Here is a 22,482-nt window from a genome sequence, read left to right on the forward strand (position 1 = left end):
TAGCCCATTTTACTACAAAAGACATAGCAGGTATTATCTGGAAACAATCTTCACAGACAATCTAAAAGGCCAGCTTCAGCTTCTAAAAGTTATTGTTTGATAATTCAATTCTACACATATTTACTAAACACCTACTCAGCAACTTCCCCACACCAATGTCTCCTCTTCCTTTAGTATTATTCTCTCTTTACTAGCTACTTCTGCTTCTTTGATAGAAAAAAAATAAATAAAACTCACTTGACCATAGCCTTTTCAGTACTATTATCTGGCTAAGAGGAATGCCTAGTTTTTGAGAAATATTTTCAAGAAATTTAGAAAACGCAAAAGATTTTGGCTAATAGTGAAAAATAATATAAATGACATCTGAATTTTATGCTTATTTTTAGACGCTATTCTTCCTATAACTTTTTTTTTTTTTTTGCTTTTTACAATACATATTTGGCCAGGTGTGGTGGCTCACGCCTGTAATCCCAGCACTTTGGGGGGCCAAGGCAGGCAGATCACTTGAGGCCAGTCGTTTTGAGTTCAAGACCAGCCGGGCCAACATGGTGAAACCCCCTTTCTACTAAAAATACAAAAATTAGCTAGGTGTGGTGGCGCACGCCTGTAATCCCAGCTACTTGGCTGAGGCACGAGAATCGCTTGAGCCCGCGAGGCTGAGGTTGCAGTGAGGTGAGACAGCACCACTGCACTCCAGCCTGGGCAACAGAGTGGGACTCTGTCTCAAAAATAAATAAATAATAGGTATTTAATAATGGGTAACCAAATAAGAGCAGTTCAATGTAGACATATAGTAATATAGATTCTAAATTTTTTGTCTAGCCACCATCTCATATATACCATATTCTCTTTCGTGGCAGTCAACAAAAACCTTTTATCAAATATCTTATATTCAATTACTAGAATAAAAAATTGAAATAGTCCTAGCAATAAAACTGCATTGAAATTACACTTTTAATTTGTAAATTATTCTAAAGCCTTTATATACATCCAATTTGTAAAATTTTAATTGTTTCCCTATTTACAGCAGTGTAAGTCACAAGATTACAAGATTAAAAAGTAGAATACATTACACTTTTGAGCTTATATGCCTGTATCACGGAACTACACATTGAGAGTTCTGAGTTTCATATGGTAAATTTTCCTAAGTGTTTTTTTAATTGGAAATATATTAGTAATAATATCATTAAACAAAAGGATGGATGCCTATTGAAAATTTAAAAATAATCAAAGACCCAAATCTATACATGGTCCCTGTATACCATGTGAAACAATAGCAGTTCTTAAACTTTGAGACAGCTTATCTGATGAAAGAAAACAAAAGGAAATCGTTTTAAGCTGTTTAACCTCCCAACAAAATTATCTTAGGTGAAACACCCCAAGTACAGCATAAAAACATGTCACCAATTCAAGATTTGTGTCTCTAAAGAAATATATACCTACACAGGTAAGAAGTTTCTGGCTGTGACCGAAGGTAGAACAGTCAAAAGTTTAGAGCTTTTATTAGCTAAAATAAGAGCCCAGCTAGCCAAGGGTCCAGCGAAAAGTTTTGTTGATTACAAATAAAATCGGGTCCATTAAATAGATAAGGACGACTGCTTCATTTCCTCACTTACCAGAAATGACATAAGACTCTCTCAGATCTTTCTTATTTAGTACAAACACAATCTCTCATGGAAACTCCTATCATTAACAGTAAAGGTATAAAAAACAATTACTCGTCAAGCAAACTCTCAACTTACCTGACCTTCCTGCCTTGCTCAAGTCTACCACTCTGAAAATCACAGTTACAGCCCTAAGTGAAAGCCACCTGAAGAGTCGTTCACATGCATGTTTTGTTGTGAGAATACCAATTAAATAAACTGCCAGTCACCTTTAGGCCAAATGCAAAAGGGACTGTTTCTGGCCCTGACCTGAAGACTGGGAAACGTCAAGACCCTTTACTGTCAGAAGCTGCCTTAGTTAGAGACTATCGGGATGGGGGTCTCACTTAGGGGCTGGAAGGTGAAGAGAAAGTTACAAAAAAGGCCTAGGAATTGAACGCGTGTAGGTTGGGTGCACTTACAAGTAAGTGTAAACTGCTCTTCAATTCAAGTTTATTAATGCTGCCCCACCCCAGGGTTTTAATCCGGTCTGGGCAGAAGCGGGCGAAAAAAGCCAAAGAGGACCATCAAGTGTAGCATATTTCCTGGTTAGTGGTTGCCGGGTAATCACGATGCATCCATCTTCCTCCGCGTCTCAGCCCTCAGTAGCCAGAAGGCAGTCTCCTTCCCTGGGGGGCAAAAGCCCCGAGCCCAGCCTGCCCGTTGCCCGGCTCCCGCGGTGGATGAACCCCAACCCTTCCCAGGCTCCTTCCTGGCCCCAGGGTCCCAGGACCCCCGAGACCCTGGGGTGCGGCGCCACTGAGGCCCAGGCCGGGGGAAGGAGGCCCTGGCACTCGGGAGCGGAGCCCTGTCCCGGGAGCGCACGGAAATGCCTCCACGCTCCCAAGGTTCCTGCTCCGCCAGGCCCAACCGGAAGGAGTCCTCGGGCCGCAGCGGGGCTCCACCGGGCCGCCGGGCCCTCCGGGCTGCGTGGGGCCTGCCTCAGTGGGCAACTGGGGAGCTAGCCTGGGGCGGCCGCGCTGGCCGGGGCGCCTCACCGTGTGTTCGTGCTCGTCCGCCCGGGTCCGGGGCAGCAGCAGCAGCAGCAACAGCGCGGCGGCCGCCGCCACGCCAGGAGCGCCAGGCAGCGGCCTCATCCTCCGCGCCCCTCCGGCCCGGAGCCGGCCCACCGACTCCTCCTCCGCCGCCGCCGCCGCCTCCGCCGCGGCCGATTCGCATCCACGGGGCGCGGACAGACGCACAGGGCCCGGGCCCAGCCGCTGCCTCCTCTGCCGCCGCCGTCGCCGTCACCGCCCGCTCCTGAGCCTCCCCCGCCCCCCGCGCCTCCTCAGCCTCTTCCTCTGACTCAGCCACGTCATCCGGCCACCCCGGCACGCGCCGGAAGTGCCTCGCGACGCGGGGCCGCCACCGCCGCCGGGCCGAGGGAGGGCCGGGCAACCGCCACCTGCGCGTCGGCTGCCTCTCGGCTCCTGGGAGCCGCGGCGCTACCGGCGTGGTGAGCACTTGGGCGGGCGCCGAGCAGGCTGGGCCCCGGCGCAGTGGCCTGGCCTGGAACGCAAGGCGGAAGCCGCCTCCGGGCCGCGTCCCGGTGTTTCGGGTTGTGTAACCTTGGCTAAAATGCTTAAGCTTTTTCCCTGGCTGCCAAATGGGGCCGATCGTCTGACCTGCTGCCTCCGGAACTTGAGGGATCAGATCAAATAACCCTTTCCTGGCGCTCGTCTGCCGCTGTGAATGAATCACGGGCTCCTGTAATCACCGTTAGGAGAGATTGTTAAACTCGTACAGGGTTGGATGTTTTAAAGTTACTGAATACTTACTGGACCCCTACTATTCAATCAAGACATGCTAAGTTAGCTTGCCATTCTTGTTCATTTATGTGTTTACTTAACTATTTCTGGGTCTCCTCTTCCCAGTCATAAATACCTCTTGGAGTGTAAGCTCCTTGGAGCAGAGATCCTGTTTCCGTATTTCCTGTACCTAGAACAGTGCCAGATCCGTAGTAGAGACTCAAACAAAAAATCTTAAAAAAAAAATAAGAATGTGGCACCACCATTTACACAGGCCTCTAAGCCAAAAATCTGGAACTTGTCAGATTGTCTCGTCTTCTCAGCCATCAGCAGTCAACAAGTTCTAGCATTTGGTCTCTTAAAAGTGGTTCAAGAGTTTATTTTTCCTCTCCTTCCTCTGCCAGTACCAATCAATCTTCCATATCACTATGTATTGCAAGAGTCTCACAAGAGGATATCCATCACTGACTGATCTTCCTCCCCTGTTTATCATCCCCAACAGGTGCCAGAGTGATCTTTCTAAAAAGAAACCAGATTATATCGCTCACTCCCTTGCTTAAAACACTTCTTCAATGTTAGGTAAATAAATCATGGAGTCACCACGAAGGTTTTCATCTGCCAGGCACTATTCTGAACGATATTGGCTCATTAAATTCTCACAGAAACCCTATGCAGCAGATACGGTGAAAATGTTCCTGTTACAGATGAGGTAACTGAAGCATAGAGAGCTTGAGTGGCTTGCTGAAACACCAGACCCGCTCAGTCTGGCTCCATAATAGGTCTTTTTGCTGGTAATGATTTACCAACTATACAGCCACTTTAAAAAAAGGAAATAGGTAAGTACTGGCATGGAATGATAACCAAGAGGTTCTGTTAAATTTTCAAGTTGAAGAAAATAAGAGTTTAATTTCATTTTATATGGCAATATGTTAGTCTGCCCATAGAAAACAAACTGAAAGATTATGACAAACCATTATCAGTGGTTAACTTTCTACTTTGTACATGCCTATAAATGTTTGGTTATTTTTTACAGTGAGCATGTGCTAACTATGTAATCAGAAAAAAAGTTCCCTGCTAAAGGATGAAGTCCAAATTTTTGCCTATTTTATCCCTAATTTATTTCCCTAACTTTACCTTCCACCAATCTCTATGCTCTGCATTCACCCGTATATATTTTTACACCTCTGTGCCTTTGCTCTTTATACTCCCTTTATCTGGAATGCTCTGCTTCACCTTGTGCCTTAGATATTATCCTTTCAGACCTAGCTGATGATCACCTCCTCAGTGAAACCTTGCATGATCCCTTGGGAAATGGAGCATTCCTTCTTTGGGATTTCAATAGCATTTGGCGTGTTGTTTTGTAATTATCTATTCACATTTCCTCTTCTATACTGCATTCCAACCTTTTTGATTGCAGGGACTATGATTTGTTTGTCTTTATATCTGTCCCAGCTGCTGAGATAGTGCTTGTCACATCATAGGTATTCAACTCTTTGCTGAATGAATGAAGACATTAACAAGTGAAAAGTCAAATAGCATAGCAAGATTTGAAGAATGCTTTCTAGATAGTGTAAGAAACATCACAAGGCAGTACATGATTAATTGCTGAATGAATCATACACCAGTAATTGCTGTAGAAATCAGAGGAGGCATCGTATACATCTTTGTATATCCTCCCGAGCACCTAGCAGGGTGACTTGCTCATAGTGAAAGCTCAGTCAATTCTGTGAATGAATAATCACTGCTCTTGAATGAAGTGATGATGTGCAATTGAAGAACAAGCCGTGTAAGTGCTACATTAAGATGGATGTGTAGTTTCTTAAGTATCCATCACCACCCTCCACAGATTTGAGGTAGTATGCATGTGGCGGGTGTTTTGGGGAGGACTGGGTTGGCAAATGCTTGCAGGTAGGGAGGACACAAGAAAAAGTATATTCATTTAGGGAGGAGAGATTAAAACCAGGAAACTACACACACAACAAAGAACAGGCATGACAGTGTACTTCTAAAAAGGAACACAAAAGGTGGCCAACTGTGCAAATGGTCAAACAGGCAGTAAAAGCAATGGGCAATGAGAGAAGTGGGAAGAAACCCTATTTCAGAGGAGTATTTGGGAAAATTTAATGGATGGAAGAGCAGGTAGAGCCGTTAATTCAACGATTATTTATCAAGCATCTACTATGTACCAGGCACTCTGGTAGGTACTAGGGGAATTATGCTGATAAATGGCATTAGGGGATACAAGTCTGACAGCAGTAGGTGTGGAAAGAAGGAAAGGGAGATAAAGTAACTGATTAGAGTAAAAGAAGTGTGGCTTCAAAGATCCTAGGTGCCTGATGACCTCAACAGGACAAAACACGGCTCAGGTCACCATCAAAATTAGGGTTGTTTCACTAACTGGGGAGTGAAAAACATTAACATACCTTATTTCACAACTTATTTTATCTGGGTGAATGACCTCATTCCCTGACACCAAAAAGGATGGCAGCGGTGGGGAGGAAATGCCAGTGAAAGGAGATCCCACCTCCCCCAGTGGCTATACAGCCTCTTTCTATGGTAGCTCTAATAAGACTCCATTTTGGTTAAAGAGCTTATGACCAGCAAGCAATCCAGAAAACAAAAATGTCAGTCTTATTTTCATTCTGGGTAAACATGATCATCAAAACTATTAGGTATGGGGGCTAGGCACAGTGGCTCACCCCTGTAATCCCAGTACTTTGGGAGGCCGAGGTGGGCAGACTGCTTGAGCTCAGGAGTTCAAGACCAACCTGGGCAACAGAGTGACACCTCCGTCTCTTCAAAAAATACAAAAAAAAAAAAAAAAATCTGTGCATGCTGGCACGTGCCTGTGGTCCCAGCTCCTCAGGAGGCTGAGGTAGGAAGATGGCTTGAACCCGGGAGGTGGAGGTTGCAGTGAGCTGATTGTGCCACTGCACTCCAGCCTGGGTGACAGAGCCAGACCCTGTCTCAAAAAAAAAAAAAAAAAAAGTATTAGGGTATGGATTGACCACATATCTTCTGATTTCTATCATCAGCTACTTTTTCTTTGAAATTCTATTTCTTCTATTTCTTCCTTCTACTTTGTTATGTTTGTCTTGCTAGTTATGTACTTCAGCAGGGTGGGTGACAGTTCATCTATTGCTATTTGCCATTTTCCATCTCCACCGTTTCTGTTCTGGCTGTAATGTTCTAGACACAGATCTTCATGATTGCTCTGAGTTCTTTCTTTAGGAAGCCATTACTGAGAACATTTAGTTCTTGGACTGAAGAGCAACTAAGGCCATTAGTTTCTTTGTGTGGTTCCTCTTTCACCGTCTCTCAGTTTTTTAACTGATATAACAGTGAGACAGAGCAAGGAACAGCAGGTGCCACATAATAAAAAGAGCCTTGCCAATTAGGTGGTGATGCCACTAAGGCTGTCTCCCTGCTTCTTGTGATAAAGAAATTCCACACCCTCTTTCTGAGACTTAGACTTAACAGAGTTGAAGAGACCTAGACTGTTACCAAAGACACAACTCTCCACTTCATAGGTGATGAAACATAGAACAAGGTAGTCAAGTTATGTGAGCTCGTCAAGTAAGTAGCACACCAAAATAAAAGACCAGGTTTCCTGGCTTCCAAAACAATCTCTTCCCTATACCATGCTAACTCTTACTGCAGAGACAGCAAAGACATTTTATCCTAAATGGGCTTTGGCGACTAGCCTAAATATTAAATTTGAACTCAATTGAACATGGACACAAACAATGGTCACCAAGTCCCAGAACAGACTGTGTGAGCCCTTTGAGGCATTCATCCAGCGCTGTTTTGGAGAAATCTCTATTTCAATCTATTCCTATACGTTAGTTACTGAAAAACAATAGACAACTGCAAAAACAAGTTGACCTTTTTGTGTTCCTTGAGCCTGGTCACAAAGGGCCCTCGTGACTGGACCTCATGCCAAACAACTAGTTACAAAAAGAGCTAGGGTTCCAGACTGCGCCAAAGCTTCATGAGACCTCTCCTTGTCTGCATGGACGAGTGGCTGACTCTGGAGCCCAGGCTGTTGCTTCCCAGTCTGGTGGTGAATCCTCTATAGTCTGGTGAGTGTAAATACATATATATATCTTTTCCCTTCTCCCTTCCCGTTGCAATTTGCTTATTATATCATTTGCTTATTGTATCATTTGCTTATGTCTGCATTGCCATTTGGGATAAAGCTTGTTTACCCTTAAAGGTATTGTGTGTGTGTCTCCTCCCCACGTGCATTTCCCACACAGAACACCTAAGAACCTATTTTTTATTATTTTTACGAGAAATGAATTCCAAGTTGTGCCTCAGAATTCAGAATATATCTTTCAACCTCCTACTCATCCCCTTACTGTCTGGCCAGCAGGAATGAATGAAGAAGACTATTTTATGTTCTTAATAACTTGCTTGGAAATGAACAGAGCACAATTTATCAAACCAAAGCAAATATTTATACAGGCAGATCCCTTAAAATTGAGGATTAATGTTTAGGAAGAATTTTTTAGAATTTTCCAAATTAACCACTTGTCTTTCTCAGAAATAAATCTGTTACTAATGCTTCCTCCACCAACCAGCTGCAAAACCACACGCTATTCTTTGAAGGAGGAACACAGAAAACCAGCTTACTTCCTGGGGCATTTGGGAGAGGGATCTAAAAATCCTAGTGATATGGGAATGACTAGAACCTTTTTTTTTTTGTGTAACAACAAAGCTAAAAGGGGGTGTGTAACTTAGCTTGACTTGTAAAAATATTCGTAGAAGTCATCTATATTTTACCACTTTGTGTAACTAAGGCAGAGCATTAGAGATTATTCACATCATTAAATATGTCCAGTTAAATTATTAAATTACAACACCAAGCTCTTGTTCATAGTCTCTCAGTCTTCAGCTGGGCACGGTGGCTCACGCCTGTAATGCCACCACTTTGGGATGCCGAGACGGGCGGATCACTTGAGGTCAGGAGTTTGAGACCAACCTGGCCAACATGGTGAAACCCCATCTCTACTAAAAATTAGCTAGGCGTGGTGGCAGGTGCCTATAATCCCAGCTACTCGGGAGGCTGAGGCGGGAGAATCACTGGAACCCGAGAGGTGGAAATTGCAGTAAGCCAAGATGGCACCACTGCACTCCAGCCTGGGTGACAAGAGCAAAACTCTGTCTCAAAAAAAAAAATAGTCTCTCAGTCTTCATACTTTGTTGCTTAGTTGGATTATCTGCTCCTAGGTTTTAATATAAGATGAAATAAAAGTGCTGGCCTAGGAATTGGAGGCCAATTTACCTTAGGGGCAAAGGCAATGGTGGTGAATATACCCAACAGCTTCACTTTCTATGGAGCCAGCTTGTAAAATCTTGGGCAAGGATGGTGGCAGCAGAGCTGTCTGCCTAAGCATCATGTAGAAAACTTTTTAATGGTTTCTTTGGACCCTAGCTTGCAGTGTCATTTCTGATCCTCATTGTATTGGAAATCCATGGTTTTGTTACATAATGTATTCCTAAAAATGTGTACACATGTGTTGAATATGTGGAAGTTGAATATATTTATGTTATAAATGAGCAGTTCTCTTTCTGGAAAATGAAAATTTTCACCTCATCACTACAGACATTCTTTGATAACACAGTCCCAGTGTTTCATCCAAATTCTTTCATTTTCTTCTTTTACATATAACCAACCATTTTGGATGTTAAAGGAACAACCAGTGAGGGCTTAAGATCTGCCGCTTTTGACTTGGCACTCCTGATCAGTTCCATCCGTGTCTCAAGTGTATCACATTCATGAGACACAGGCTTGTCATCAGCAACTTCAATTTTATGTTTTCTACTTAGTTTTATATAAGAATACAATGCAACAAAATATTCATATATTGCACAAACAGTGATGTGCATACAAAGATGCTAACAACATTGGCTGGTAATAGGCTTTACCATGTTACGATCTAAATGCTTGTTCATCAGAGAATGTACAAAATTCTAAATTTGGCATCCAAAAGGGGGCTTACAGTTATTGAATATTCTTCCCAGCCCTATTTTTAATCAAATTCAAGTTTGCCTATGATGAAGACTATAAGTAACAGGGCAAGCATACCAACATCAAAATTCTTCTTCTTATCTCACGTGCCCCTATTTCTCCCAAATAAGTGACAAGGAGAGTAAAAGGATCACTGAGGGAACATTTGAAGAATGCTACTAAGTGCCAGGCCCTGTACAAGGTAATTAATTACTACAAACACTCTCGTGATGGACATGGCCAATAGTGTATTTTATGTCAAAAAACAAAAACAAAACCCAAGATTCCAGAAGCTGTTAAGAGTCCTTGTTTCAGTACTCTTCAGTATGAGTCCTTATTTGCAGGACTGAGGAATGAAATTGAGAAAGAACCTTTAATCATTAGAAAAGGACCCAATAAAACTGTACTTAAATGGATCATTAATGTGGATTTTTTACATTCGTGTGGGATAGAGAATAATCCCATGGGAAGCAAACACATTTCGAATATTTTTTAAAGAAATAGTTCTGATTCTAATTTTACTGTATGTTTAGGCATCATTAAGGACCTCTGATTTGAAGGTAGATTTATGTGCCAGGGACTCCAAATTCATGACATATTTTAAGGCTCCATATTCCATGCAAAAATGGACTTACTGAGCATGGTGGTAATAATAAGTATGTAAAAAAGAGATAACTACAGTCGTACTTTGGTATCCATGGGGGATTGGTTCCAGGATCCCCCAATATCAAAATCCACAAATGCTCAAGTCCCATATATAAAATGGCATAGTATTTGCATATAACCTATGCACATCTTCCTGTATGCTTTAAATCATTTCTAGATTTCTTATAATATCTAATACAATGCCTACACATCACTATATTTACATGAATTCAGCATAGTTCTTGACATGCAGCAAATTCAAGTTTTGCTTTTTGAAACTTTGTAGATTTTTTTTCAAATATTTTTGATCCAAGGTTGGTTGAATCCACAGACACAGAACCCATGGATTTGAAAGGCTGACTGTATTTCTATTTGAGGTTTGTTTTTCCTCCTCAGAACCCTCAAGGAAGAAAAAGTCAAAGGTCCTCCTCTCTCTATGACCAGAAATAAAACCTATAAAGGAAATAGAGCACTAAGTGGGGTCCCTGGAATCCCCAGCTTCTGGTTTCCAATGACTTCTAGATGTTCTCTGGAAACATAACTGCGTTGAAACCATACTGAAGTATAAATTCCCAAACTGAAAAGAAAACAAACAAACTTGGTAGTCTCATGCCTGGGAGATATGGAAGATGGAAAATTCTGGAAGACCAATAGGCACTGATGAATTTCTACATCTGGGCATTTCTTGAGGGAGAGAGGGCCTGGCTATTTGGAGATGGAAAATGTGGTGACCTAGAATGAGCAGGCCCAGTCTAGACTAACCTCTTTATTTAACCAACTGAATTCAGTCTTGGTTCCAGACTTCCGTGGAACCTCAGATTTGCCTTCTGTATAAGAGGAGTTTATACTAATCCCTCTCTAGTCTTTTTCAGTTTGTTGTGTGTGACCAGCCCTAGCACTTAAATACCCTGCTGAATATACAGAAAAAGTAGAAGAATTATTTTAAAATTAGGTCACTTATCTTCTTACTTGAATACTACAAGTCTTACACTATAACCTCTTCTAGAAATGAGGCTGAACTAGCAAATACATAAAGACTAATATAAGTGCATTTCAGTAAAATCACTGGTGAAGTACATTTATGATCATTCTTTTTAGCCTTCTGATATGGCAAATTAGAGGTAAGTATTTCGATTAAGTCTTCATCCTTTTGGCAAACAAGTATATGGTTCGATACACTTGGTGATGGTGAATAAAGCCCTTAGTTTTTCACTTCTTCGTGCCTTAATAAAATCTTCGAGGCAAGCCCAAACCAGCAGGGCTGCAGCATTATCAGCAATGAGAATGGATCTTAAGGTCAACAGTCGTGCTGTAAAACTCAACATGAAGACATCATTAACAGGCTGAAGACTGTGAGTCTTAAAGTCCTGAAGTAGGCAGGTTTTAGGAGGTGGAATCAGCGTCCTCTGGGTGGAACAGGTGGAGGAGGATGGAAGGTCTCCCTGGTCGGAGGCCTAAAATGAAAGATAAGGCAGCTCTATTTAAAAACTAATTTGATTAAATAGTTCTTAGGAATGCACAATTTGTTGCAAACTTGGTATACTATGCAAAGGACACAATCCTCAATGAGACAGGACACACATATGAATGTATGAGTGACACGCATGCTAGCTGTGGCTTGCAATCCTGGCGGCACATTAGAAACACCAGTGGAGCTTTTAAAAATACCAATTCCAAGGATCCATCCCAGACCCATTGCATTCTAAGCTCTAGAGGATAGGACTCAAGCCACAAAGCTTTTGAATAGTTTCCCTCCCCAAACAGCTGTCCTCACCAACCCTTTCATTATCTGATGTTTTGCCATCTTGGGGCCTTGCTGACCCTAGAGAGACTGCCCCTCCCAGGATAAGCTAATTCCTAGAAACAGCAAACAAGCTACCTGCCTTCCAGTGCTAAATATACCTTTTGTATGCAAACCAACCAGTCCAGATGCATGCCCCAACCACCTCCTCTATGGGGCTTTCACACTCCACTTTATGGGGCCACCATCTACTTGCCCTTATCACCCTAGGCCAGGTACCAGACAACTAGAGTCAGCCCTTATGCCTCATAGCCAGTGAAATTATTCAAACCAGCCAATTCTAAATCTCACCCAGGCTCACCTGTTTTGTCCCATGGAAACCACAATAAAAGCTCTTGTCCACATTTTCCCCTGCTCCTCTGCCTCCTCAGTGGCCCTCATGCTTCCCCATGTAGCCCCCTATGGGTTGATGTACCCCTGTTTTGGGATCTGTGAGTATAACAAACTATCTTTTCAATGGCAGTTGTCTCCTGAGCTGTTGACTTTGCCATACCTAAATAATAGTAAAACCTAGGTTTTAAAACACCAGCAATTCTAATAGCCACTTGGGAGACACACTGTAGTAGGGAGATCTGTTGAGAGAGGAATTGGAATTTCTAAAGCCTGCTTCTCATGACTGCTTCCTCATGAGATAACTGTTATCCCAACTGTTACCCCAACTCTGCATCTGCCTTCCTAGAAACTTCCCTCCATGTTATTCTGTATGGTTTTTGAACAGTCTTAAATGACATTCCAGGTAGACTAGGGTGAGTCTATTTACAGACAGGTTCAAGGATTACAGATGGCATTTCCACGTGTGTACTGTAAAACCAATATTTAATTCCCTTGGAAGAAAGTCAATAAGTCAAGAAAAAGAGCTTTGTTAGGTGCTATAATTGAACTGTGCCACCCTGGAGTTGCATACTTGAGGATTGATTGAATCAATGAGTAAATATGTACTAAATGTGTCTTGAATGCAAGGTTTGTGTAAGTCAAGGAAATGACAACTGAGTTGGGAAAAGAGGGGCTGCCTCAGGAGCAAGAGAGGGAGGCAGGAGCAGAAAATAAGAATCACAGACAACCTTGGGAGGTCCCGCCCTAGTCCCAGGATTAGATGGCTTTGTATGGTTGTCACTGAGTGAGTGAGCTTTATACCATGAAAACAAAAGGATGGCCTCCTTCTATCTCTTCAGCCTGCCCTGTGAGTTTGGGGTTATAGGAGAAAGCCAAAGGGCATGATACCACTTTTACCTAAGCAAATTTAGCCTGCCCACCTCTCTGCCACCTTTCTTTCACTCTTTCTTTCTTTCAACAAACACTAATTTACTTTATATCCACTCCTGGGTATGGGATATAACAGCAAGTAAAGTGGTCATGGAGTAGGCCCTCAAGATGATGCAAGTGTGTGGATGAGACAGACAATAGGCAAAAATCAGTAAACTCTACGCAGCATTTTGATAGGGGAGGTTCAGAACCTACAGGAACATATAGCATAGACATTTATGCATATATCTCTGTGTGTGCAAGTTCAACACCTCTGCAGTTGTTTTCTCATCTGCCAAACAGAGGTAAAGATCCCTACGTGGGAGTACCATGTGAGGCTTGGAGATGACAGTAGGAAAGTAGGTAGCAGTTTCTGGCTTGGAGTAGGCACACAACAAGTAAAGCTAATAATATGATAATGATGATTAAAGATCTATTTTGAAATCTGTTCCCCAGGTATGCCCCATGAGCCTTACATTTTATCTTCTACCACAAAGACAACCATGATTTCCTCCCGGCCCCTCTTCGTCTTTCTGCTGCCACACTGTGCAGCTGGGGTGGGCCCATGGGCATACCCTCTCTAGGTTTCATTCTGAGGAACAACTCCACCTAAAGATTGGAAGCTACATCTCAAGGAAACTTATTTATAATTTCAGACCTATAATTATAGTGGGTTTTGTTTGTTTTGTTTTTTGTGTTTTTTTGAGACACGGTCTCACTCTGTCATCTAGGCTGGAATGCAATGGCGCAATCACAGCTTACTACAACCTCAACCTCCCAGGCTCAAGCAATTCGCCCACCTCAGCCTCTCAAGTACCTGAGACTACAGGCACACACCACCACACCTGGCTAATTTTTTTTTTTTTTTTGGTAGAGATGGGGTTTTGCCAAGTTGCCCAGGCTGGTCTCAAACTCCTGAGCTCAAGGAATCCCTCCTCCCTGCCTCGGCCTCCCAAAGTGCTGGGATTACAGGCATGAGCCACTGTGCCTGGCCAAGAGTGTGAAGTTTCTTTCACTCATCTATAACCCCCCTGCATATTGTGGTAGATGACTTGATGGCTACTTTTTTAAGAGCTCCGGAAGTCCAACCCAAACAGTACCAATCTATCCTTCCATCCATTCACTTAATACAGTGAGTATCTTTTAAGTTCCTAGTATGTGCCAGTTACTCTGCCAGGCACTAGGGATAGGAGGAAAAAAATTAAAAATCAAAAATGGTGTCTCACAGGTTCGCCATTCATTGAGGAGACACATCTACACAAGGGTTGCAACACGGAGTGTATTATCAGAGTACAGAATATAATAGAAGTGCTTGGGAAACCAAAAGAAGATTCACTCTGCATGGGAACATTAGGGAGGGCTTCACAGAGGAGGTGATGTTTGAACTGAGTCCTAAAGGATGTATAGGAATTTTCAAAGCAGAGAGTAGAAGGGAGTAGGAAGACAGCATTCCAGGCAAAAGGAACAGATTGGGCAAAGAAACAGTACAGAGTGGCAGAGCTCACTGGGAATGCTGAAGTGGCAGATCATCGGTGAATACAGGAGAGGGGTAGGACTTGAGCTAGGCAGAGCCAAAGAATGCTGAAATACACAGAATTAAACGTGAAGGCTTTTATGCCAGGCAATGGCATCATCAGCTATTCCTGTTCTAGAAAGGGCACTCTGGCTGCAATGTGGAGGAGGGAGTGACTGGAGGAAGGGAGGTAAGTGTGGGCCTTCAAGAATGAACTTAGGCACTGGCAGATGGAAAGGAGGGTGGATCTGACAGCTGAAAGAGCAGCAGAACGGACAGAGCCTGAAGACACTGGATATGAGAGCTGTGAGTGGGGCAGGTATCGAGGATGACTCCCAGGTTTGGGGCTTGGGGAAGGGAGAGAATGGTCCCACTGTCTCAGGCTGGGAACTCATGAGAAGAAGGCAGTTTGGCGTAGAGAATGGTAGGTGGGCTGATGAGTTCAGTTTTGCACAGGCTATGTTTGAGATATTGGTGGGGTCCCTGAGTGAAGATCCCCAGTCAACTGCAGGAAAGAGAAGGCTGAGATGGAGATGGAGACTTGGGGTCTTTGTCTGCTGGTGGCAATTCAAGCTCTGTGATAGCATGTAGAGAGAGCAGAGGCAAGGACCAGAACCGGGATGGAGTGGGATGGAGGCTGTACCACCAGTGCTGTTTGGTTTGGGCCAGGGGTTAGCAGGGAGGTTAGAACACGGGCAGAGAAGAGACGCTGATTCCCAGATCTGACAGTGGAGTCTAGGACACCAAGATCAGCCTTCAATCCTGTCTGTAAGCAGGTCAAACATTGAAGTCATTCTGGAGAGAGTCCCATTTTATTATCTGCTCAAATATCCCCATATTTTATTGTGAAAATTGCATACTCACACGTCTTTTTCACACCAAAAATGCACCCAAACCCCAAGTTCTATCAATTACAAACTGCTTTGTAAGCATTGTTTCTTTAGCAAAAAATGTTTTCCTCCTTTTCTCTCCCCATCTCTATCACAACATGCTTCCAGACTCCTCAAACAACTCAACCACCATCTCTTTTTACACATTTACATGCTTCCTAGTTTCTATCCTTTAATTTTTGGAACCTGTTTCCCCGGTTGTTTTCTCTTTCTCTTCTGTTAACAAAATCCTACCAAAACCTTGTAGCTAAAGTTTTAAACTTGACAACTCTTTTGTCTTGGTACAATTAGACAACTGCCTCCAAAGTCCTCATCTTCAGGAATAAAAGGCCTTGGATCTTGAACCTCCTCCCCTAATACTTAGACTTTCTTGGAGAGGTATAAAACAATGCCTATGAGATGAAGTCTGGCAGGTTTGCCACACAGAGCAAGTCTCAGCCCAATCTCAAGCCCCAGTTTCTACATCTGCAAAATGGGATAACACTAAATACCTACCTCTTAGGATTGTGGAGAGAATTAAACAGGATAATGCATTTAGTATGTTTAACCGAATATCTGCCATATAGTAAGTCTCAATAAATAACAGCATTTATCACCATCACTGCTCTTGGTAAGCCCTCCAATCACCAACTATGTAATAATTTTCAAGCAACAGAGCACAATGCAAATTCGGGGATGGGACTAGATTACTGCTAAGCTTCCTTCCAGGACTAATATTCTAATCCATGCCTTCCAGTCTACACCAGGAAAGCATGCCCGGTGGGTGTGGCACAGCTTGGGCCTGGGCGATGTTTGAGTAGCAAGTGCCAACACACAAATGTTGCTGGGAGCACATGAGAAAGTGATAAATAGCAAAGGGAGAAATGGAAAGATCCTTAGCACAGAGCCAGCCTCTCTTTCCAGAAAACCAGAAGAAAGGCCTCCTTGTTGCACTTTCTCAACAAATTCCACTGATGAGCTTCATCTGAAAGTTTCAAAATGCAAAAATCAAAACAAAACACAACCCTGGTTGAAGAAAAGCTTCCTCCTTCGTTATGCCCCATCAACACATGAACATTTTATTTTAAACATCAAAGAGTTAACTCCTAAGACAAGCCTTGGCTTTTATTCCCAAGGGCTCCTTTCTGCATCTGTGGACACACAGCTAGCTGTGACCACTTTTTCCGTTACTCCACAAGACCGAACCATAAAAAGGTTCCTACCAGAGGCCCAAGTATCATATAAACAAAGGCATACATCAAAATCTAGTAAATTAGTCAAATTCTTTAGTCTAATGCTCATCTCCAAATCCCTAGATATTAACTCCTCTCCTGTTTAAAAAAAAGAAATGACTTATATTGCTGAGTTCTTACTATAGGCCAAGAACTCAATGCTTATGATTCTGCAGGAAGTTCTGTTATTATCCCCATTTTATAGACAAGGAAATTGAGGCTGGGCATGGTGGCTCATGTCTGTAATCCCAGCACTTTGGGAGGCTGAGGCGAGCAGATTACCTGAGGTCAGGAGTTCGAGGCCAGCCTGGTCAACATGGCAAAACCCTGTCTCTACTAAAAATACAAAAATTAGCCGGGCGTGGTGGCAGGTACCTGTAATCCCAGCTACTCGGGAGGCTGAGGCAGGAGAATCATTTGAACCCAGGAGGCGGAGGTTGCAGTGAGCCGAGATCACACCACTGCACTCCAGCCTGGGTAACAGAACAAGCATCTATCTCAAAAAAAAAAAAAAAAAGGAAATTGAAATACATGAAAGTTAAATAGTTCTTGCAAGTTTGCAAATAGCTGCTAGAGACTTGACCCCAGGTAGTGGGGCTCTAGAGTCAGGCTTCCCACCACCATACGATGTAGCCTGTCACCTGCATTTTCATTTCCAATTCCTTCATATTTTCTGTTCCCCAAAAGGCACTGTCCCTACAGTCCAGCCAAGGGAATTAGTTATTGGAGAGTTGAATTCTAGCCAAACAGATAAAAATGATTTTAAAAGTTGGCATTTTTCAATGTATTTCATTTATGAAACATTGCATTTGCTATTTAAAGTATTTGCAACTAAATAATGCATCACTTAAATTAATGAAGGGTCCACACTGAAATGTGTCCAATGGAGCAGGCATTTCAATTAGCTCTGTGCTTATTCTTTTTTTTGAGACAAAGTCTCTCTCTGTCACCCAGGCTAGAGTGCAGTGGCATGATCTCTGCTCACTGCAATCTCTGCCTCCCGGGTTCAAGCAATTCTCCTGCCTAAGCCTCCCAAGTAGCTGGGACTATAGACGTGTGCCATCATGCTCGGCTAATTTTTTGTATTTTTAGTAGAGATGGGGTATCACCATGTTAGCCAGGATGGTCTCGATCTCTGGACCCTGTGATCCGCCCGCCTTGGCCTCCCAAAGTGCTGGGATTACAGGCATGAGCCACTGCGCCCAGCTCTGTGCTTATTCTTTAGTCATCTTAGGTGTTTCCAAATCCTATTCTCCCCTAGGATTCAGAGATAAGGGAAAAATTTCGTATCAGTTTTGATGTTACCTCTGTGAGGCAGCTCTCGGAGGCACCCTGGGGGGTCTCTCGAGGGACATGGTGGGTGTCCCATCCACTTGTGGGGGGCCTGGACTGCGACTTCTGGTAACCTCAGGGACTTCATTGTCCTACAGCAAACAAGATGAGAAAGAAAGGCGAAAACTACATTCAGCAACCAGTATAGCTGGACAACCATAACTCAAAAGCCCCTTGGTCCTCCTTAGGCTGGGGCTGAAGGTTGTTCGCAAATTGATAATCAACCCAGCTTTCCATTTCCTCCTGAAGTCACTGAGGGAGACAATCTGGCCCCAATGATAATTAATTGCCTGAATTCTAATTCTTTGCTACTCAAAGTGTGTTCTGTGGCCGGTCAGCATCAGCATCACATGGAAGCTTATTAGAAATGCCCACCCAAGGACTCTTCTCAGAAGGCTTCAGAGTTGGCAGTGACTCATGTGGCCCCTCCTGCTTGTCCCAGCCACTGGTCCCTGGATCAAGCTAGACACACGTCCCAAATTGGGCCAACTTGGAATGGGGCCTCAACCTAAAGCAGCAACTTACTCCCTGCTCGGAGGCCTAGTGGACTCGGGACTGTGGAGAAGCAGAAGGCAGCGGTGTGAGGGGAAAGAAAGCGGATGTGCAAAGAGAAGCAGAGACCAAAGAGCTTTTGGGCCTGGGATACACAGAACAGTGACCCCGGCTCCCTCTGGCAGGTCCTGCAGCTCCTAATCCAGACCCGGAGCATGGCCCCTAACCCTGGATCCCCTGAGACTCACCTGCTCCTTCCCACAGATGCCCCTTTTGGTTTCACTAGTAAGAGTGGATTTCCAGCTGTCTATTTCCTTCCTTCCTTTCTTTCCTTCTTTTCTATTTATTGAGGTGAAGTTAACATAAACTTAACCATTTTAAAGTGGACAATTCAGTGGCATTGAGTGTATTTACAATGTTGTGCAACCTCTATCTAGTCTTAAAACATTTTCATCACCCCAAAAAGAAACCCTGTGTGATGGTGAATACTGACTGTCAACTTGATTGGATTGAAGGATGCAAAGTATCGATCCTGGGTGTGTCTGTGAGGGTGTTGCCAAAGGAGATTAACATTTGAGTCAGTGGGCTGGGGAAGGCAGACCCACCCTTAATCTGCGTGGGCACCATCTAGTCAGCTGCCAGCCAATATAAAGCAGGAAGAAAAATGTGAAAAGGAGAGACTGGCTTCGCATCCCAGCCTACATCTTTCTCCCATGCTGCATGCTTCATGCCCTCAAACACTGGACTCCAAGTTCTCCAGTTTTGGGGACTCGGACTGGCTTCCTTGCTCCTCAGCTTGCAGGCGGCCTCTTGTGGGACTCTGTGATTGTGTGAGTTAATACTACTTAATACACACACACACACACACACACACACACACACACACGTTCTGTCCCTCTAGAGAACCCTAATACACCTGTCCCCATTAAGCAGTTTCTTCCCATTCCTCCTCCCTCCAGCCCCTGGCAACCACCAATCTGCAAACTGTCTCTGTGGATGTGCCCACTCTGGCATTTCATATAAATGGAAACCTTTTGTGCCTGGCTCCTTTCACCTGGGTTTCTATCTCTTGCGATGAAATGACCCCTAGGACAAGATAAGTGGGGTGGAGTCCCAGCTCTCACCTCGTTGTCCCCTTCCATCCCGCTGCTCACACTGAGGAGGCTCCGGGTGCTGGAGCGGTTACTCGTGCTACCTAAAGGGCAGAAAGAAAATCAGCCGGATTGAGGATTCCTTCAGGCTAAAATAAAATAGAGAACTCTAGAACTTATTTAGTTTTATTGATATAAATAATACATAAGCTGTAAGTATGCGGTTCTTCAAACTTTGGCCATCTTATACTTTTTGTTTTTTTAGAGACAAGGGTCTTGCTAGAGTGCAGTGGCATGATCACAGCTCACGGTAGCCTCAAACTCCTGGACACAAACGATCCTCCTGCCTTAGCCCCCTAAGCAGCTGGGACTACAGGTGTGTGCCACCACACCTAGCAAATTTTTTTTTGTTTTTTGTTTGTTTTTTTTTGTTTTTTGTAGCAACAGGATCTCACTCTGTTGAGCAGGCTGGTCTTCAACTCTTGGGCTCAAGCGATCCTCCTGCCTCAGCCTCTCAAAGTGCCAGGATTACAAGTGTGTGCCACTATGTCCAGCTTTATACCATTTTATTAGAGTTCAGTTTTTCTTTCAGCGTGAAACAAAATTATTCACTTTTTGATGACTAACTTTGGCATTACTGCTACCATTGACTGAGGGCTTTGAAAATGTGATTGCCATTTAACCCCTATGAAAATCCTGTTTGATATTAGTGCTCCAATTTGAAGGACAAGACAGCAAAGGTGTTCTGATTCTCAGCTCTTCAGTGGTATTTCTAAAATCTGCAAACTAACTTTGTTGCTGCAGTTTTTTACTTAGGAATTCTAGCAAACAGGTATGTATCACCCATGCAGACACACCTTGTAATAAGGGGCCAGACCCTTTGACACAAGACAAAATGCAAAGTACACACTCAAAAGTATAATTTTTTTTTCCCCAAGACTGAGTTTTGCTCTGTTACCCAGGCTGGAGTGCAGTGGCACGGTCTTGGCTCACTGCAACCTCCGCCTCCCAGATTCAAGGGATTCTCCTGCCTCAGCCTCCCAAGTAGCTGGGACTACAGGCACGTGCCAGCACGCCTGGCTAATTTTTGTATTTTTAGTAGAGACAGCGTTTCATCATGTTGGCCAGGCTGGTCTCAAACTCCTGACCTCATGATCTGCCCATCTCAGCCTCCCAAAGAGCTGGGATTACAGGTGTGAGCCACCATGCCTGGCCCTCAAAAGTATAATTTATGTTCACGGTCAGAATTGTGACTGTGAGTTTAGGCACTTGAGGCTTTTCAGTTGGGAATTTATCACCTGTACCATTAGAATAGTACCATCCAATAGAACTTTCAGGGCATCTTTTACTGTGTGTTACCCAATATGGTAGCAAGTGGGAAACATGGCTAGTGCAACCAAGGAAATGAATTTTACATTTTATTTAGTTGTAATTAACTTAAAAATGTAAATAACTGCGTGTGGCCAATGGCTACCATACTGGACAGCAGAGCATTAGAATAAGCCCCAGCACATGGTGATCTGGCAGAGAAGAAGAAAAAATAAGAGTTAATCAACAAAAACTAGGAGATCTTAACTTTCATTTTCCAATATTCTCAGTAACAACATAGTCAAGATCTTAGGTTTGCTGAATTTCCACTTCAAATAGCTCCTGATCATGTAAGTTTATAGGTAGTCAAAAAATAGTTTTGACTGCATTCTGGTATCAACTTTGACCGAATTAATTTAGATATTAGCTTGAATAGAGCAGGTTAAGATTATAATTTTGAATTCTTTTTTGGGGACAGATTTTTAAATAAAATAATACATCAAAATGTTTCTATAATCCAGGGGATGCAGAAGTTGTTTATTAAGGGTGCGGTGGCTCATGCCTGTAATCCCTACACTTTGGGAGGCTGAGGCGGGTGGATCACGAGGTCAGCAGTTCAAGACCAGCCTGGCCAAGATGGTGAAACCCCGTATCTACTAAAAATACAAAAATTAGCTAGGCGTGGTCATGGGTGCCTGTAATTCCAGCTACTTGGGAGACTAAGGCAGAGAACTGCCTGAACCTGGGAGGCAGAGATTGCAGTGAGCCGAGATCATGCCACTGCACTTCAGCCTGGGCAACAGAGCGAGACTCCGTCTCAAAAAAAAAAAAAAACAAAAACAAAAACAAAAAGGAACATGTGATCCTGTCCCTTTCTACTCGTTACCCATACACAACACTGTTCAAGGACCAGGCTGTCTTTTTCTCCCTACTCTTCCCAGCCCACTCCTGTCCATAAGTCTAAAACCTCCTCAGTCTCCAAGGCTCAGGACAAATGCTATCAAAACCTCCCCACATTCCCCTAACTAAAAGTAGCCCCTCGGGCCCACAGGCCCCCATCCCTCTGTGGCTAAGCTTCCCCATGCCATTCCTCATTGTTCATCACATTCCCTTACGATGAGCCATAATCCTTTTGAAGGTTATCTACTAGCAAGAAGTCATAAAGCTGCCACAGGCACCGGCTCCATGACTCCGGAAACTCATACCCATCAGTTCCCACTGTCCCTTCTGCTGGCATTCTTAAATCTTCAACCCCAGTGTTTGGCTCTGAACCTTGGCCCTGGCCCTCCCCTCTCCAGGCTGATGACTTGCTTGCCCAAATCCCCTCTAGGCTACACAGTTGTTAGGAGACTCTGGCCCTAACTCCCATCATCTTCACACTTGCCAGGGGGAAGGGGGGCAGTACCCATCCCTTGGTAGGCTTCTACCGTCAGGGGAGAAGTATCGGACAAGCATCTAACGCCATGCTACTCTTGTATGTTCCCTTCTCCGTTACAAGCCTCCTAAAGACAGGCTCTGGTTCTTTTTCATCTTTGGTTCTCTAGCATACAGTC

General features: G+C 43.7%; 2 protein-coding genes across 5 annotated transcripts in view; both read right to left on the reverse strand.

Annotated features, from left to right (window-relative positions):
• TM9SF3 (transmembrane 9 superfamily member 3) overlaps nucleotides 1-2,914 on the reverse strand; it is a 69,012-nt gene extending 66,098 nt beyond the window's left edge. Inside the window, exon 1 of the mRNA XM_054503073.2 lies at nucleotides 2,642-2,914. Coding sequence (XP_054359048.1) covers nucleotides 2,642-2,740 — 99 coding nt within the window. The 5' untranslated portion in view covers nucleotides 2,741-2,914. The remainder of the gene's footprint in view (nucleotides 1-2,641) is intronic.
• A 4,861-nt stretch (nucleotides 2,915-7,775) lies between these two features.
• The window catches only part of PIK3AP1 (phosphoinositide-3-kinase adaptor protein 1), a 127,469-nt gene continuing 112,762 nt past the window's right edge, over nucleotides 7,776-22,482 (reverse strand). For all 4 annotated transcript variants that reach the window (XM_054503069.2, XM_054503070.2, XM_054503071.2 and 1 more), the window contains 3 exons: nucleotides 19,655-19,725; nucleotides 18,012-18,130; nucleotides 7,776-11,503 (listed from right to left, as the gene is read on the reverse strand). In XM_054503069.2, the coding sequence (XP_054359044.1) occupies nucleotides 11,446-11,503; nucleotides 18,012-18,130; nucleotides 19,655-19,725 (248 nt within the window). In that variant the 3' untranslated portion in view covers nucleotides 7,776-11,445. The remainder of the gene's footprint in view (nucleotides 11,504-18,011; nucleotides 18,131-19,654; nucleotides 19,726-22,482) is intronic.

Source organism: Pongo pygmaeus, chromosome 8 (assembly GCF_028885625.2).
Source record: "Pongo pygmaeus isolate AG05252 chromosome 8, NHGRI_mPonPyg2-v2.0_pri, whole genome shotgun sequence".
Taxonomy (NCBI): Eukaryota; Metazoa; Chordata; class Mammalia; order Primates; family Hominidae; genus Pongo; species Pongo pygmaeus.